This window comes from Lepidochelys kempii, chromosome 7, assembly GCF_965140285.1.
Source record: "Lepidochelys kempii isolate rLepKem1 chromosome 7, rLepKem1.hap1, whole genome shotgun sequence".
In the NCBI taxonomy this organism is placed as follows: Eukaryota; Metazoa; Chordata; order Testudines; family Cheloniidae; genus Lepidochelys; species Lepidochelys kempii.
Genome location: NC_136386.1, coordinates 82,198,902 through 82,215,825, shown reverse-complemented (window position 1 = coordinate 82,215,825; position 16,924 = coordinate 82,198,902). Strand labels below are relative to the sequence as shown.

Below are 16,924 nucleotides of genomic sequence, written 5' to 3'. Positions count from 1 at the left end.
ATCAAGGGACAGGGAGCGGTTGGATGGGGCGGAGGTTCTGGGGGGCGGTCAGGGGATGGGGAACAGGTGGGTTGGACAGGCATGGGAGTCCCAGGGGGCCTGTCAGGGGGCAGGGGTATGGATAGGGGTTGGGGCAGTCAGGGAGCGGGAGGGGTCGGATAGGGGGTGTGGTCCCAGGAGTGGCGTTAGGGACGGGGGTCCCGGGAGGGGGCAGTCAGGGGACAAGGAGCAGGGGGGCTTCTGAGGGGGGCAATCAGGGGGCGTGAAGTGGGAAGGGGCAGAGGCCAGGATGTTTGGGGAGGCACAGCCTTCCCTACCTGGCCCTCCACACAGTTTCGCAACCCCAACTTGGTACCTCAGGCCACAAAGTTTGCCCACCCCTGGGTGTAGATGCTTACTACAGTGACGGGAGGGGTTCTCCTGCTGCTGTAGGTAATCTACCTCTTCAAGAGGCTGTAGAATTCTTCCACTGACCTAGCACCATTTACACTGGGGGTTAGGTCAACTTAACTACATCTCTCAGGGGTGTGGATTTTAACAGCCATGAGAGATGTAACTTTGCAGAGCAGACCAGCCCTCAGACAAAACCCTGCACCTGAGACTCACTGGGAAGTTATCCTTTTCAATGGCCTACAGGATAGTTTTGAAGTAAAGAGCAAACTAACTGGGTTTTATGTGATCCAGTTCAAATACTGATCTGAGTAGCTTTAAACAAAATGACAGAAGCAGAATCTACTGAACTGTCACCATACTCTTCTAGCAAAGAGACAAGTGCTTCTTCATTCCCCTTTTTAACTGTTGTTTTAACCCTTCCAAGTGCATGGCAGCATGCAAAATGTTTCTCTAACCTCTTAAGCCTAGACTAAGTGCCAACTATCAAAGACAATTTATAAATATCGTTCTTCCATATTAAACCAAATAACAGAGATCATTCTGGTTAACTTTAGCACATTAGCCAGCATTCTATAGCAAGTATTGCACTGTAATAGGGCTGTTTAATACTGTAAAATGGACTCCCTCAGTGATCACTGAGACAAGCCTGGAAAATGAACAAGCCAAGACAGAAAGAAAGAACTATAACCATTACTATTTATCAAGGACCAACCCTGACAATATTGCTATGACCAAGGTGGTAGTAAAATGAATGACAAGTCTATTCCACCAGTAATAAACTCTCAAACAATCAGGCTAGATGGGGCGCTGTAACCACACCCAGCCTGTCTAGTAAAGCTATTTGGGTGGGTGTACGCATGCTTGTTTACAAGGAAAAATCTCTGGCAACAGGATTCTATCTGGACCAAACAATGATGAGTACTGAGAAGCAAAAGACTTAGAGACCATGCAGTAATGAAAGGGAGGAAATGCATGGCTGTGTGGTAGGGGGTTTCCAGGCTACAGTACAGGGGAATCAGAGATATTCCTGACTAAAAATGATGCTGAATACAATGGTGTCTCAGGAACCGATTTCACAAGTGCTAACAAAAGTTCAGTGGATGGAGTGTTTCCTCCTCCTTTTCTATGGTTCATAAACATGCAGTACTAAACCTCCCTTAGCCCCACTGCTTTATGGGCATATTATCAGCATAGCTAGCACCAGTGCCTCCACCTACTGCAGTCCCCATCTTAACACATTAATTACCAGGTAGTAAAACAGAGCTATCTTGCTTCCCTCTGCCCAGTTCAGACAGCCCACATTTGTTCTATGAACCATGATCCAAATCCTCTGCTGCACCCAGTCTCTACTTGGAGTCATAACCAGCTGCGCAAGTTTAAAGCAGCCACCAGGCAGCAATAAATTCCAGCAGGAAAGTTGTAAATCCAGCCTGAAGATCAGAGAGACACCAAAAGCTAAAAGACCTGAGAGCCATCCAAAGTACAACTTGATTTGTTCTCCTTCACCAACCTTAGACTCACCGAAATTCTTACAGCCTGCTGCAGAGAGGTGATTTACATGGGACAAAGGTCTGAGAGCCTGCTGAGGGTGCAGGAAGTTTGAAAGGGAAAACAGGTATATGGGATGAGCCATATAGATAGCTGTGAGAAGAGAGGTGGTGTGGGGGATGGAGAAGAAAAAAAAATATCACTGGTTTCACTGAGATCTCTCAGTGCAAGATATTTAAATTCATTGGAGTCAAAGCACAGCAGCAAGTGCCTGAGTTTTTGGGCCTGTAAACCAAACTTTAACAGGTTAAGAATGTGGTGAAGTGGGAATTTGGGCCTATTGAAGTATTAAGCGAAGAAAGGAGTCGAGACCTGTTGGAAGTTCACAGCGAGGGAAGAGGAAAAAAGGCAATTTGCTTGGAAACTTCTGGATTGGAAAAGAATGAGGCCCAATCTTATTGAAGACCTGTGATGGTGGGGTCAGCCAGTGTAGGAACAGGACTTTAGAATAAAAAGGCTTTGGATCAATTCACTTGAGCCACGGGCAAGAGTCCGGGGGGGGTGTTATATTTCATTTTGTCCATCCCTCAGTAAGATCTCAAAGCTTCCCCTGGCCTATGGTTTGTAGACCACAAGGTGGAACAGTTTTAAATGTAACAGACTTCACAGGCTGCTTCCTATACCTGCCTCACTAAAATGCCTAATCCTGAGATTGCTCTACTGTGATTTTATAGATTAGTCTCAATCATTTTGTGCCACTAAATAAGCAAATGAAAGTCTCACTTACAGTTGTTTTCCAGGATTGAGGGATCCACGGTCAATCTCCCTGTCAAACTCAGTTCTGATGTCTTCTAGTGACCCATCATCTCCAAAGGCTCCCCACTCAGTGTTAATGCACATCCTCCCCTCATCACCTTCTACCAGATCAATATGCCTCATTTCTTCCATGTAGCAGGCATTCGTGCCAGTACCTTTAGGAAAAGATACTAGCAGATATTAACAAAACAAGCCAACAAAAAACAAAATGCAGTATGTCCACTGTAGCAGAGGAATGAATGTCACCTATAATCAAGCCAACTTCACAACGCTGGTCATCAAACCCACAGGTCATCATTGTTCCTACTGTGTCATTTACAACAGCCATGATGTCTGCATCATAGTCCTGAAAGAGAAAAGAGAATTTTACTTATATCACACACTTTTCTTTAAAAAATTTAATATCAATACGTCAATGTAAAATGTCACTGACCCACAGAACTTTGAAAAACATTATATTTAAAGACAACTCTGCTTATATCAATCAATTTCTCTATTACTACAGATACAGTATTTGCTTGTAAACAGGAATATTGTTCTTAAGAAAATCACCCCTACTCTTCCTGCCTATTGTGCATCTGAAGTCACAATCTTGTGTTGGTAATAAAGTTTATTTGCAGAAGACTGCAAGAGCACTAGAAGATTAATGTTCCAGGTGAAGGAGAAGTAACAGTAAAAGAGTAATTCCTAAGAAATCAAGATTCTGTCTTTATATAAAGTCCCTAGTAACTGAAAAGGGAAAAAACCCACAGTTACATGATGCAGAGATCAAATTGTCTTACAATAGAAAGTTTTGCTAAGTTTTTCTTGAGGAGTCCATGAGTCTCCAACTGTCCTATTGAATGTCTGATGTAAAGATTTCTTTAATTAATATTAATTGAAAACTTTGAGTAAAGATTATAATGTATGCATGTAATCGGTAAATAATAAAAATCAAGGCATTTCCATTAATCAGTTCATTTGGGGTGTTATTTATCTTCCTCAAAGTCTGAAATAGTAACTGATTACATAGTGGCATGTCTTGGTGAAGATAAAATCAACTTATCAAAGGTTTTCCTGCTACTGAAATAGAACAAAAAGTATCCAGTTTCAACAGAGAGTTCCATTTTCAGACCAAGTCACACTTTATGACATCAGTAGGCTCACCTGATTGTAATAGTCATATGATGTGTAAGTAGTTGCTCAGGAAGAGAATTTGCTGAGCTACAGGGTGATACTGCTAGAGAACTAGCACGGTGATACACGTAATTTCACATTTAACAAGAGTGATAAAATTGCTTGAGCTTTCAGGTTAACTATTGTGAGACAGTAACTTAATTTTTGCTTCATGGCACAAATGGTGTAATGATGAGATGTGTAATTTTATTAAAGTTATTGTAAATTTTCACATAGGAACTATGAAATTATTTTGTTTCCCCACTGCATATCACATTATGGGCTCTAGAAAATATCTCTGTCTCTCAAGCCTTTTGTGTGTGTGTGAGTAAACACACACACACAAACACACACAAAGAGAGAGAGAGATTTTCTAGAGTCCGTAATGTGATATGCGTGTGTGTGTGTATGTGTATATATATATATATATATATGCGTACATATGTATGTAAAAGACTAAACAAATTTACCCCACGTTTCTTGATTGCCTTGTTGAGCAGCTTTACTACATCTGCTCCCTCAACTCCACTTGCTTTGAAGCGTTTTGTCCAGGTTATCAGAATACCCTAATAAAAAAGGAGAGCAACATTAAGTACAATATTAAACCAAACAAAAAAATTATCTTTTTCTCTAAAACAAACAAAAAAAATCTATAAATCCCTGGGTTTGGATAGTCATTCTTTTTCCCCGACAATGCATCTTAATCTGATGTGACTGGCAATCTTTGTTTCTTACTATAGCTGGTTGAAAAATGGGGAAAGTTTTTCCATCAAAGATTTTGTGTGAAAGAGTGAGAGAGCTTGGCTGAAGTTTCAAATTTTCTACAAGTTCCACTGATTATTATTGTTCCTGAATGATTTCCTTCTCTAAGACCCATTCCAGTTTCCCATTTCTCCCGTTAAGGCACTAGGATGCTGCAGTTCCCAGAGGGGGTTCACCATGCAGGCATGACAAAGAAGAATGACAGTAAACTCATGTGGAGGGAAAGAGAAAGACTTGATCAGCGGAGATGGTGCCAGGAATCAGACTGCTATGCATCCGGCATCACTGATTTGCATCAGGAGGGAGAGAGGAGGATGAGCATCTTGCAATTGTAAAGAAAATGTTCAAGGGTTGAAATAAACTGAAATATTAGAAATGTGGCAAGGGTTAAAAACAATTTTTAAAAAGGTAGTGGGCTAAAATATTTTCAAAAAGCTAAATATGCAAGGATCAATTATGTGATTTTTAAAAATCACAAATGACTAAGCTAAAAAATCATTTAAAAACATAATATGCAAGGGTTAATTAGAAAGAAAAGCCTTAAAACAATAAGGGTTAAAATAATTTAAACATTGAAAAGGAATAGACTCAAGAGGAAGAAAAAAAGGGTAAAAAATAAAATAAAATAAAAAAACTAAACAGAATTAAGCAAAAATAAGGTACAAAATAAATAGATGCATTTGAATAAATGTTAGGTTTAAATTACTTAACAATGGACAATTGTCTAGGCTCACTAAATAATCAAGGCAGTGATGGCTAACTATGGGATAAAGTAACAAAAGTGGGAAGCAAGGATCAAATAGTAAATAATAATAATAAACCCTCCCTTGTATTGCATTCCTAACCCATCACCTGGTCTGTAATTGTGTTAATTAGACTGTAAGCTCTCCGGGGTAAAGACCATGTCTAATTTTTTGTATCTGGATGGCGCCTAGCTCACTTTGGGGCATTTAGTGAATAAATTATAAATAATAATGAAAGGAGGAAGGAGACAAGAGCTGCTGATCAACAAAAGAAAAAAGAAGATACAAACTAGCATCATTTATTTCCTCTCTTTCTCTCTCACATGCCCAAGCTATCCACCCATCCAGGCTTTTATAGCAGCACCCACCACAGCAGAGTCTGAGTGCCTTCCAAAGAGTTAATACACAAATCTACAAATGGTCTATGATCTAATACTCCTGCATGTCTGCAAGGTTCTCCTCTTAAAAGCTGGCTACCACTTCTTCCTATACATTCTTTCAGAAGGTTAAATTTTTCTCCCCTCAAAATTGGACAGTATTTATTTCAGTGGATACAGGAGAAAGGTTTGCCATGGCAGCTCTGCTTACGTCAGTGCTCGTTTCACAGCAAGATGTATATAGTCTGTCACTAACTCCTAAATAACTGCTCTTGCCCACAAGTCATTAAGGAACCTGTGTGACCTAGGGACCTGTTGGTGCCAATCAGCAGAGGGCACAGGGATGCATAAGTGTTACAGGGTTCAGTAGCGAGGTGTCTCAGAACCCTAAGAAGCATCACAACTTGCGACAAGATCCTCCAGAACCGAAGTCAATAGGCCTCCATGTGAGTGCAGGGGTCCAGCCTTGCATATTTCAATGCAAGACCACAACCTGCAAGTATACACTCCAATGAAGTGAGCTGTAGCCCACGAAAGCTTATGCCCAAATAAATTTGTTAGTCTCTAAGGTGCCACAAGGACTCCTGTTCTTTTTGCAGATACAGACTAACACGGCTGCTACACTGAAACTCTTCAGTACAGGTACTCTGTTCTTGGACTAGTCCATTTTGCTTGTTATATGGTACCATGTACATGTATGACACTATGTAAATAATTCCACTGACCTCTGCCCTTGTGTTGTGTCTCGTGGGTTATACATTCCTACTATCCATTTTATTCAGGCTCTTGCCGGGTGAAGCACTAAATATACAGTTGATATTTCTCAAGCTCAGATACTATCCATGAGACTCTTCAGTCATATGCCTGCTTCTAATTCTCATTTGATGATTGACATAGGATACAGCTTGATGCAGTTGCTTCTTTTATTGACAAGCTTCCAGCTGCTGTTTGAACTCTATAAACTCCCTGAAGACTGCTCTCATTACAAGGACATTGTCTGGAAAAGTATATTCCTTCTGGAACTTCTAATTATACCTAAACTCAGAAACTAAATGACCCTCTGCCTGCCAGCACAGGCCCCATTCTGCAATGTGAAATGCACTATGAATATTAAAAGTAGGTGCCTTGCACTGCTAGGGCAACTTCCATCCAAAGATCTCTTAAAAACATTAGTGAATAACCTTCACAACAGTCCTGAGAGATAAATATTATCCCCATTTTAAAAGATGGGGACACACACAGGAAGGGTAAATTACTTGCCCAAGGTCACACATTGAGACCAAGTCTACACTACAAATTTCTGCTGGAACCTCTATGTCCAGAGGGATATGACAAGGTGTGTGATTTGTTGTATTCTCCATAGCATTTAGCTCCTTAGAACTAGTACTAATGTTATGTTTAGAATATTGAAGGTCTATCAATATGTGCACTCTCATTACTTCTTAGTACATTAGCATTAGTACATGGTTTCTACAGCAATACTGTATTAGCAAGTCACTGAGGCATTCTACTTATCTGAAGTAAAAGATGGGAAATAATGCAGAAATACAATACTGCAGAGCACTCTGTGGTTTAGGGAATCACATAACAATCATTATGCATTCAGAGTAACAATACAGCCAGACAGATTTCATTCTGTAGCCATGTTTGTTTTCAAACCATATCAAATAGCTTTCCACCCCCACTCCAATCTAGTGGACTGATTCTTACACTCCCATTTTTGCTCAAAGAAAGCTAAGGGTGCTCACCACCTCTCAAGCTTAGGTCCTAACTTAGGACCAATTTCTGCAATTTTTACTCACAATGAGTAAGTGCAGTCATTATGAGCAAGTATTGGTGAATTGGGCCATCAAAATTATAACCCGTATACTATACTTTAAATTAAAACATCATCATTCAACCTAAAAGGTTAACAGAAAAATAGTAGAAACTGGTCATTTGTTAAAAAGTATTTTTAAATCATCTTGAGATGAAGTACTACAATGAAATATTCAATAATTGATTCTTACACTGAGAGTCAGGCCAGCTGAAATACTGCTTGTTTGTTGACAGGGAGGAGAGGAGGGAAGGGTTAATAGCACAGTGTTTCTGCTTACATTAATAAAATTCTGAAATATTCTTACCTCATCTAGCTTGGATTGTCTACAAGGGAAAGAAAATGTAAACCCAACTGGCAATTTCTTGTCCTTGATTTGTTGCTTCTCCATGAAATCTCCCAGGCATTCAGCAACATGATCAAAGAGCTGTAAGAAAAAGAGAAACATAAAATGACAATAGTCAGAAAGACAGTTTTCAGGAAAAAATATGCCTTGACCCTCACAGGAAACACTGGAAAGAATTAAAGTGACCGTTATAAACAACCAATTCATAAATTTAAAAAGACATTTTCCATGTGTCATTTAGAACTGATAACGCTTTAAAATTAAGGCAAAATAGATAAATATTTCAATATTCAATAAGTAAGGAAAAGAAATTGTTCTTTTAGCAAATTCTACTTAACTTTTTTTCCCACCACTCTTTAAAAAATGCAAAACTTAAAATGATGGAAAGTGCCTCTTTAGTATAACACATCTATTAATAATTTGATGAGACGAAAAAATCAGTTTCTTTTAAGAGATTATTAATAATACATTTATTAGGTAAATGCAGTTACCTGAAAGGGCTTATATTTGGCATTTGATCATACAAGAAGCTGACACAGCAAATCAACACAAGCTTAACTTTAAGCAGCTGAAATAATCATTTTAGTCAATTAAACTATTCATATTCCTTGAAGCGTTGTTAGATTGAGACCACAAACAGCAGAACCTTGCAGGACTGAACCCTTGAGTAACATCGTCTCATTTAAAAAAAAAACAAAAAAACAGATTTTTAAAATACTGCACATGCTCCAAGGGACAAACTGTGATGGAAACAGAATTTTTAAAATGCCAAGCTATGCAGGCAGGGTACATTCTGTCAACTGATGACATCTCCAGTACTGTAGCTCCTTAGATGTGACAAGCACTACAGCATTACTGCAAGCCAAAGAGAAAAGCCAGGACAGCACAGCAAGACAAGATGGCCAGGGCAGGCAACACTAGAAAACCTCTCTTCCCCCCTTACTGCGGAAGGGAACCCCTTACTGGGGTTCTTACTATGGTAGTCCAACTCTCCAATCTCAAACCAGGTAAGAGTCAAAGCACTTCATAGCCTTTTCAAAATAAGAAGCACTGGAGCGCCAGTCTGGTTTGAGCATACCCATACACCTGCTCCCTGTGCTGCAAATCAGGCCAGTGACTGATGCTCCATCTTTTAACAGATCTCTCCTTTTCAGATGACACCTAACAAGAGAGTCCAGAACACTATCGGTGGCCAAACTCCATCTGAATGCTGAAATGATTGGCCGAACCTATCAGTGGTCAGTCAGTTACAACGAGGGTATTATGAACTTTATTGGTTCGAGTGTCATTTTCTGCACCAGCAATGATATCAACAAACAAATCTACATCTAATACAATGGCTTAGCTGCTAAAATGACAATCATTTGGGGCTGCTAGCCAGGATGCAGGACACCATAAATGAACATTCAGGTTTGTTTCTCCCAGAAAAAGCCAGAAAAATAGGAGTAGATGGGTTGAGAGGTCAGCTAAGAAGTGTAGCATGAATGAAAGCGGACTCTGGAAGCTTTAACTTACACTGGGCTTTTTTGAGGAGACAGCAGGAGACACTTGTCGTTGCCATCTCCATCCCCCCTTGGCTTTACCCACTCATTCTTGTGGCTATTCACTTCTCAGTTTACTGACATCAGAAATTGTACACATGGAAAGTGTGTGTGTGTGTGTGTGATCATTCTCTTCAATTACTATGAAACCTCCAGTTAGATCATCAAACGCACAGTCTACTGAGGACCATTCCGCCAGCCAAAGTGATTAACTATACAGCAATACACAGAGCACACCATAGAGCTGACTCAGCTCCTTGGATTGAAATGTCAAAAGAAATATATTCATATCTATCAGTACAAAAGGCTGGCTGTGCCTCAAATTGACCTATAACAAATCTCTCCCCTTGTATCAGCAGATTATATTTCTTTCACATTGTGACTCTTTGGAGACTACAAACCTGGAAAAATACCAGCACTCAAGGGCTACTGACTGAGACTACAAAATAGCCCTTTTATCACTCGTAGGTTGCCATGTACTTAACTAGCTGTAATCAAAATAATTTACAAGATCCCACAATGATAAAGGAAATACTACAGACAGCAGCAAATATGAAACTTAAAAGGGATTTTTTTTACAAGACTATTCAGTTCAGAAGAACCAAAAAGTGGTTTGCATGACATTTCTACTTACTAGACTACATTAAACACATAACTAAAATAAGAGCTAATCTGATTAAGCCTTATTATGGTCATTTCAGAGAGGACACTGCAATTTATAATCTTTTGCAATTGAGAGCACCAGTACCCTCATACACAACAAGAAAGCAAAGGAAATCAAAGAGGCTTCACTTTTGTAACATCATGCTCAGCTGTCCAGATGAGAGATAAAAAGAATTATAATTAAACAAAAGAGTATTACAGTTCATATAAAATGAGTTGTTACAGTAATAATACATTATACATCTATATATTGTCTTCCAAGTGGAAGTGCTTTCCAAACTATACATACCACCACTAAAATGTTGCCCCCACTAGGGTTAGCCAGGTGAACAACAAGCAGAGAGCTCATTAAATTACAGTCCAGGAAGAGGACATTTTAGCCAAGGACACTGGTGCAAATTTAGGGTGACCAGGTTTTCAACCAGAACACCTGGTCGAAAAGGGATCCAGGCACCTCCGGTCAGCACCGCTGACTAGGCCTTTGACTGTCTGGTTGGCAGCGCGATGCAGCAGGCATATCCCCCCTCCAGCATGTCCCCTCTCTGGCTCCTACCCATAGGGGCAGCCAGGGGGCTCTGCACACTACCCCCAACCCAAGCACCACACCCGCAGCTCCCATTGGGAATCACAGCCAATGGGAGCTGTGGGGACAGCGCCTGCGGACGGGGCAGTGCACAGAGCTGCCTGGCCATGCCTCCACATAGGAGCTGGAGTGGGGATATGCTGCTGCTTCTGGGAGCTGCTTGGGGTAAGCGCTGCCCGGACCCTGAACCGCTGAGCTCCCCCGCGTGCCCCAACCCCGTCCCAGCTCTGATCCCCCTCCTGCCCTCTGAACCCCTTGATCCCAGCCCAGAGCCACCTCCTGCACCCTAAACCCCTCATACCCAGCCCCACCTCAGATCCCACATCCCCAGCAGGAGCCCTCACTCCCCCCCCCCCCCCGCCAACCCACTGCCCCAGCCCTGATCCCCCTCCTGCCCTCTGACCCCTCAGTCCCAGCCCCACCCCAGAGTCTGCACCCCCAGCCAGAGCCCTCAGATACCCCTGCACCTCAACCCCTTGCCCCAACCCAGAGCCCTCTCCCGCACTCCGAAACCCTCAGCCCCAGCCCAGAGCCCCCTTCCACACCTCAGCCCTCAGAGGCAGCCCGGTGAAAATGAGCGAGTGAGTGAGGGTGGGGAGAGCAAGTGACAGAGGGAGGGGAGGATGGAGTGAGAAGGAGCAGGTTCTCAGAGGGGGTGAGGCAGGGGGCAGGGCAAGGGTATTTGGTTTTGTGCAAGTTGGAAACCCTATACAAACTCCTGCTCTCAGGCAAACAGCCAGGGCCACCAGGAGGACACAGGCCCTGCTTTTTAAATTCTAATTCAAAAAGATCCCCTACTGTACACGGTGAGTTTTGTGGAACTCCATGCATTGTCTTGGAGAAGATGAAGGGCAACCTGACAGGATTTAAACCTGTGGTTCCAAGAAGTATAGATATATTGTATGTAATTGTTAGACTGCTAAACTATCCACCCTCACTAAACGCCCGAGTGAGCTGAAACCACAAAATGTGCACCAATGGCTCAGAGCACATCTTTACAGCATAAAAGGTATTTTAATACATAAAAACTACACAGGCAAATCAAGTGCATTAACTAGCTATTAGCTATGCTTTTATGAGTATGAAAGCACAGTCAGGAGTGTCTTTAATTTATATTGTACGGGAATTACTGTACCAGATTAAAAAATAAAACTAAACCAACGAACTATAGGAGAGAGAAATGGATTGTTAGGCAGAGTAACGAAGTGAGAGATACATGCTTACAATTTTTGCTACCATCTTTATTACTACTGGGTTTATGATTTTTTCCAAAGTGTCACTTTGACTCATACACAAGTCCTCCGAAGGATTCATTTGGCTGGAAGTTTGCAAATCAGTATTTTTTTAAGGGTTAATGTCTAATTGGAAGGAATTTACAGATCTGAGAGAGTTAGGGAGCTAGAGTAAACTTCAGGAATAAGGAACCCAGCAGAAAAACAGCTAAATGTGTATTGCTCAGACTCAAACACTATTTCAGTAGGATGTTGAGTATAAAGATCAATACAGAAATCAGGTTTTAAATTAGCTCTAGCTCTTTAGACTGACTTGGAAGAATCTCTAGAAACTTTGGGCCTGATACTGCACAACTGAAGTAAATGGGAATTTTGCCCGAGACTTCAACAGGAGATTAAATGAAATTTACTTATATAAAAGCGAAATATGTCTGTATCTGACAGATGGGGAAGGATAAAAGTCTGAATACACTAACATGGAAAATCTCAAAATAAGCTCTGCCAGCTAGACATGAAGTCATCATTCACAATTCCTCCACTAATCTGAATGGGATTTAAGAGGATAAATCTTTGAGGTTAACGAGCGCTAGTAACCAATCCTGTTCAGAAGGTCAATGGAACAGCTATTCAGGTAATTGTGAAATTGGTTCACAAATTTAAAGGAACCACTAGCATAAGAATCAGTCAAAAGCATTTAATCATTAACTACCTGAGTGCCTATCAGTTTCCTCAGATGCCCTTGTAGAAGTACAGCACGAATTCTGCCACTAACATACCACCACTGAAAATTTTAGTCATGTTTACATTGTCATACAAGAACTAAGGAAATGGATCTAATTCTGATGATCTTTCCAGCTTATTTCTTTCTTTACCAGTATCTAGATAGACTAGAGAGTATCTAGTCATTAGAGTACAGTTATAACTACCGTTCCTACCTCTCTTCCCAGTTTAAAGCCCTCTTGACAATTCCTTTTAGTTTTGAGCCCAGGCAGCTGGTCTCTTAATATATGTAGGGCCTTCTAATAGTTGCCTTATTTGTTTATCTTATGACTTACTTTTAAAAATCATATTTAACTGGCCTTAACCATCTAACTGCGCACACCACTAGCCCAAGTAATAAGAATACACATTTAGTGTTTCCTGTGCCCTCTCTCCTCTATTTTTTCCCATTGTTTGCAGCACCTGCTTGTGGAATCTTGCCATAAATTAGACTTAATTCCCTTTAGGGCAGGGACAGCCTTTCACTATGTATTTGTACAGCACCTAGCACAATGGGTTCCAATCCTCATTGAGTTCTCTAAGGGTATGTCTACACATACCCTTAAAGCTGCAGGTGCAAATTTCATATCATGGAGACATCTGACCAAGCTAGCTTGCTAAAAACAGAGTGCAGCCACAGAGGAGCTAGTCACTCCAAGAACGTACCCACCCAAGATGCTAAGCATGTACTTGAGCAGTGAGACCCTCCTGCCATTCATGACACTGGTGGCTACACCCTACTTTTAGTGTGTGCTAGTTCGATCAGCATGATTAAGTGATAGGATTTGGGAATCACTCTTCCTCCCATCTCTCTTCATCCAATCCGCCACAGGATTCTAAAGAGGCAACGGACGTAAATGTCACCTCAAGCATCCCAGAAATGCTTAAGAGTCCCACAAGACCAAAAAGCCATGTGGTAGCCACTGTGGCAACAGGGAGAAAAATCATGCTCTGGCCAGTCTCTCATTGGCCTCTGAGTTAGGGGCAGAAAGGGAAGCAGCAGAGGATGCTGGAGAGCAGAGGATGAGCAGTCTTGTGAAAAGCTGGCAATTGCCCAACTCCTCCACAGAAGCTCCTCCTGCTGCTGCCATGGGGCCAGGAAAAAAGTTGATAGATTACATGAAGCTACCCAAATCCCCAACTTCTGTAGCACATCTTGGAGCAACAGGGTGCCCAGATAGCAAGTATGAAAAATCAGGATAGGGGGTAGAGAGTAATAGGCGCCTATGTAAGACAAAGCCGCAAATATCAGTAGAGCCCTAGCAGACACAAAAATGTGGATCTGCATCTGCCAGAATCAACCCACGATCCAACCTGCAATCCACTAGCTGTCTTTTCCGTGTAGCTGCACCAGCAAGCTGTCTCATAAGGACAAGCGACTGGTGGGTGGGGAGAGGAGAGAGTGGAGATGAGCAAGCGGGGAAGCGTGTGTCTTGCAGGGAAGAGGCAGTGCGGAGGCTGGGGGGAAGGAGCATCGCATCACGTGCTGCTCCCGGGGGCTCGCGAACGACGGCAGCAGCAGTGCGTGTTGCCTCATAGCGGGGCAGGGGGTGTGGCGCCAGGGCCCACCTGCTCCAATCCCCACAGCTGGGGGAAGGCCCCACTGCCGAGGAGCCGGCAGGCGGGAGCGCAGCCAGTGCTGCCGGGCCAGGCCATGATGAGGATGCTGGTGCTGCTGAGGGGTCCAAGCCGCTGGACGGGAAGCAGCGCAGCGAGCAGGTGCTGGACGTCCCCGACTTCAGCCTGCTGCCCAGCCCCAGCCACTGGCTCCTGGCCCTGAGCGTGTTGTGCCCCCCAAGCTGCCAGAGCCGGACACTGCGGGCCAGGCGTCACTGGTGAGCACAGCCTTGTGTGATTGTATCCGCATCCAACCCACTATCCACAAAAATAGTCCACGGACAACCACATCTGCGGATATCCGCAGAATTGCAGGGCTCTAAATATCAGGACTGACCCTATAAAATTGGGATATCTGGTCACCCTATTGAGCAACACATTTGGAAAGCCACCCAGCTGATCACACAGGGAGTAACAGGCAGCAGCATTACCCTTTAGCGTTTTTTTGTCACTGTTTTGTTTAAAAAACAAAAACAAAAAAAAAACATACAACCAGCCACCGGTGGAATGTGGGGCTGGGGGTCAGGAGAATGGCAGAGCCACCATCAAAATTTAGGGAAAGTGATAAGGAGAGAGTAGAGCTGTATGTGTTAAATGTATACTGCAGACTGTCCATGGGTCTACCCATTTCTCCTGGTACTTTTCCACCTGAAACCTCCCAACAGTTTTAACACCACCTCTCCACAAAAATCGTAACATAAATCAATTTAAAAATGTACATGAACATCAATGTATGCTTTCAGATAAATCCCGACCCATTCAATCTAGCCAAAGTAATAAAACACACAACTTTTTAAACCTTTGTAATAGTAGTAGTGTAGATCAAATATCACTATAACTGTTATACAAATTAATCCCAATAATTTGAGTGATCATCAGATGATACTGTATATCATAACTATGTAACAATTGTCATCAGATCTGCAAAAATTAGAGGATGGAAATCCCTTTACAACCATTTCTTCAACTTTTAAAAAATGGACTTTGAATTTTCTAAATGGCAATCTTTACATTCTTCAATGGCTCCTCCTTCTTATGAAGAAATAAAAGAGAGGTAGCAAAAACTGTATTTGCCCAACAATGAAAATCCCATAATGTGTGTTACAGTGGAGCAGAGTATTTATATATATGTAAAATATTCTCTGTAATCCCATTTCCTGACCATATAGTAAATGCTTCTCCACAGGCAAATTTGGTATTCCAGGAACACAGGAGATTGAAAAAATTACACCTACCCGGTTTCAAACAGCATTCACCACCAAGTCACATTTATCTGGTGATAAAACACTTTGCCACCTACAGTATATATATTTTTTTAAACACACTACAGTCCTCATACTCTTTCATGCAAGAGTCCTCTTCCAGGCGGATGAATACTTGGTCCTGTCACCAATCTTTATCTGCTTCTAGGCACAGCCCTACATTTCAATTGTAAGGTAGATTGAGCTAATCATTTATAAAGACTGGGAGGTTTTTCAGCCCTGTTCCCATACATTTTCAGAACATGGTAAGACACAGAAATTGGTTTAGAACTGTAAATTCAAACTTAGCAGGAAGTGACTTGTGCAGTGAAGGCTGTATTCTAGTTCCCTTGGATAATTATCAAGGCTGCTTATTTATTCTTAATATCAATAAGAATTAGAGAGTTCAATACATAATTTTGAATATTAAAGCATTAATAAGATTTTTCTTTCTACACTTCTTTAAAATGATAATGTAAAAGATCTAATATTTTAGATAAGTATCCCTGAGAAAAGAAACCTACCCGGGTTCCAGTGCCATGCATGATATCTTCTGGTGTGTTATAAATCTCAGTTTCCATTTGTACTGTCTGCTTTTTCTCATGAGAGACCTTCACTCGCAGAATTCGAAAATAAGATCCACCAAGATCCAATGCAATGAAATCTCCTTTCTCTATTTGGAAGACAAGATTCAAGTAATCAGAATTGTTAAATGGCTCTGACCTATGAAACATCAATCTATGTACAAAGCATAAATACATGTACTATGCTTATGGCAAATAAGTTCTATCTCCAGCATGCCTATACACAGTATGTCAAGCTAATTCCCTGCAATTCAACCTAAGATTACTGCCATAGCAACACTGAACATCAGTGATGTCAAGTATATAATAGTGTGGCTTATCCAGAGAGAGGGCAACGGAGTAGTGGTCAGCAATCAGGGATGGGTCGATCCAGTTCTGTGTGGACTATCGGAAGCTCAATGCTATCACTGTATCTGATGCCTACCCCATGCCCAGGCCTGATGAGCTCCTAGACAAATTGGGAGGAGCTTGATACCTTACCACCATGGATCTTACAAAGGGCTACTGGCAAGTGCCACTGGATGCAGGGTTCAGGCATCATGACTAAGCTCACCAGACTCAATGAGGAAGATCTGAGGAGCAAGCTGAAAACATCATAAATCTGGAAGGAATGGAATCATGATGTGTGGAAGATTAAAGAGTGTTTCTGTGGGGGAGGGCACAGACTGAGAGGAAGAGTCTTTCCAGGGGGACCTAAAGTATTTCTGGGAGAAATCTGAAGTTTTGGTGCATCTGGATACAATTTAGCCTTAAATCACTCCAACTTACACTGGAACACAGTTAACTATAAACCAAGAAAAGAAAAGGA

The 16,924-nt window shown here is 41.8% G+C and overlaps 1 protein-coding gene across 1 annotated transcript in view; it reads right to left on the bottom strand.

Annotated features, from left to right (window-relative positions):
- Positions 1-16,924, bottom strand: part of LOC140914815 (hexokinase-1) — a 68,029-nt gene that overhangs the window by 29,373 nt on the left and 21,732 nt on the right. Inside the window, exons 3-7 of the mRNA XM_073353512.2 lie at positions 16,057-16,205; positions 7,858-7,977; positions 4,323-4,418; positions 2,944-3,043; positions 2,669-2,852 (exon numbers count right to left, since the gene is read on the bottom strand). Of these exons, the coding sequence (XP_073209613.1) occupies positions 2,669-2,852; positions 2,944-3,043; positions 4,323-4,418; positions 7,858-7,977; positions 16,057-16,205 (649 nt within the window). The remainder of the gene's footprint in view (positions 1-2,668; positions 2,853-2,943; positions 3,044-4,322; positions 4,419-7,857; positions 7,978-16,056; positions 16,206-16,924) is intronic.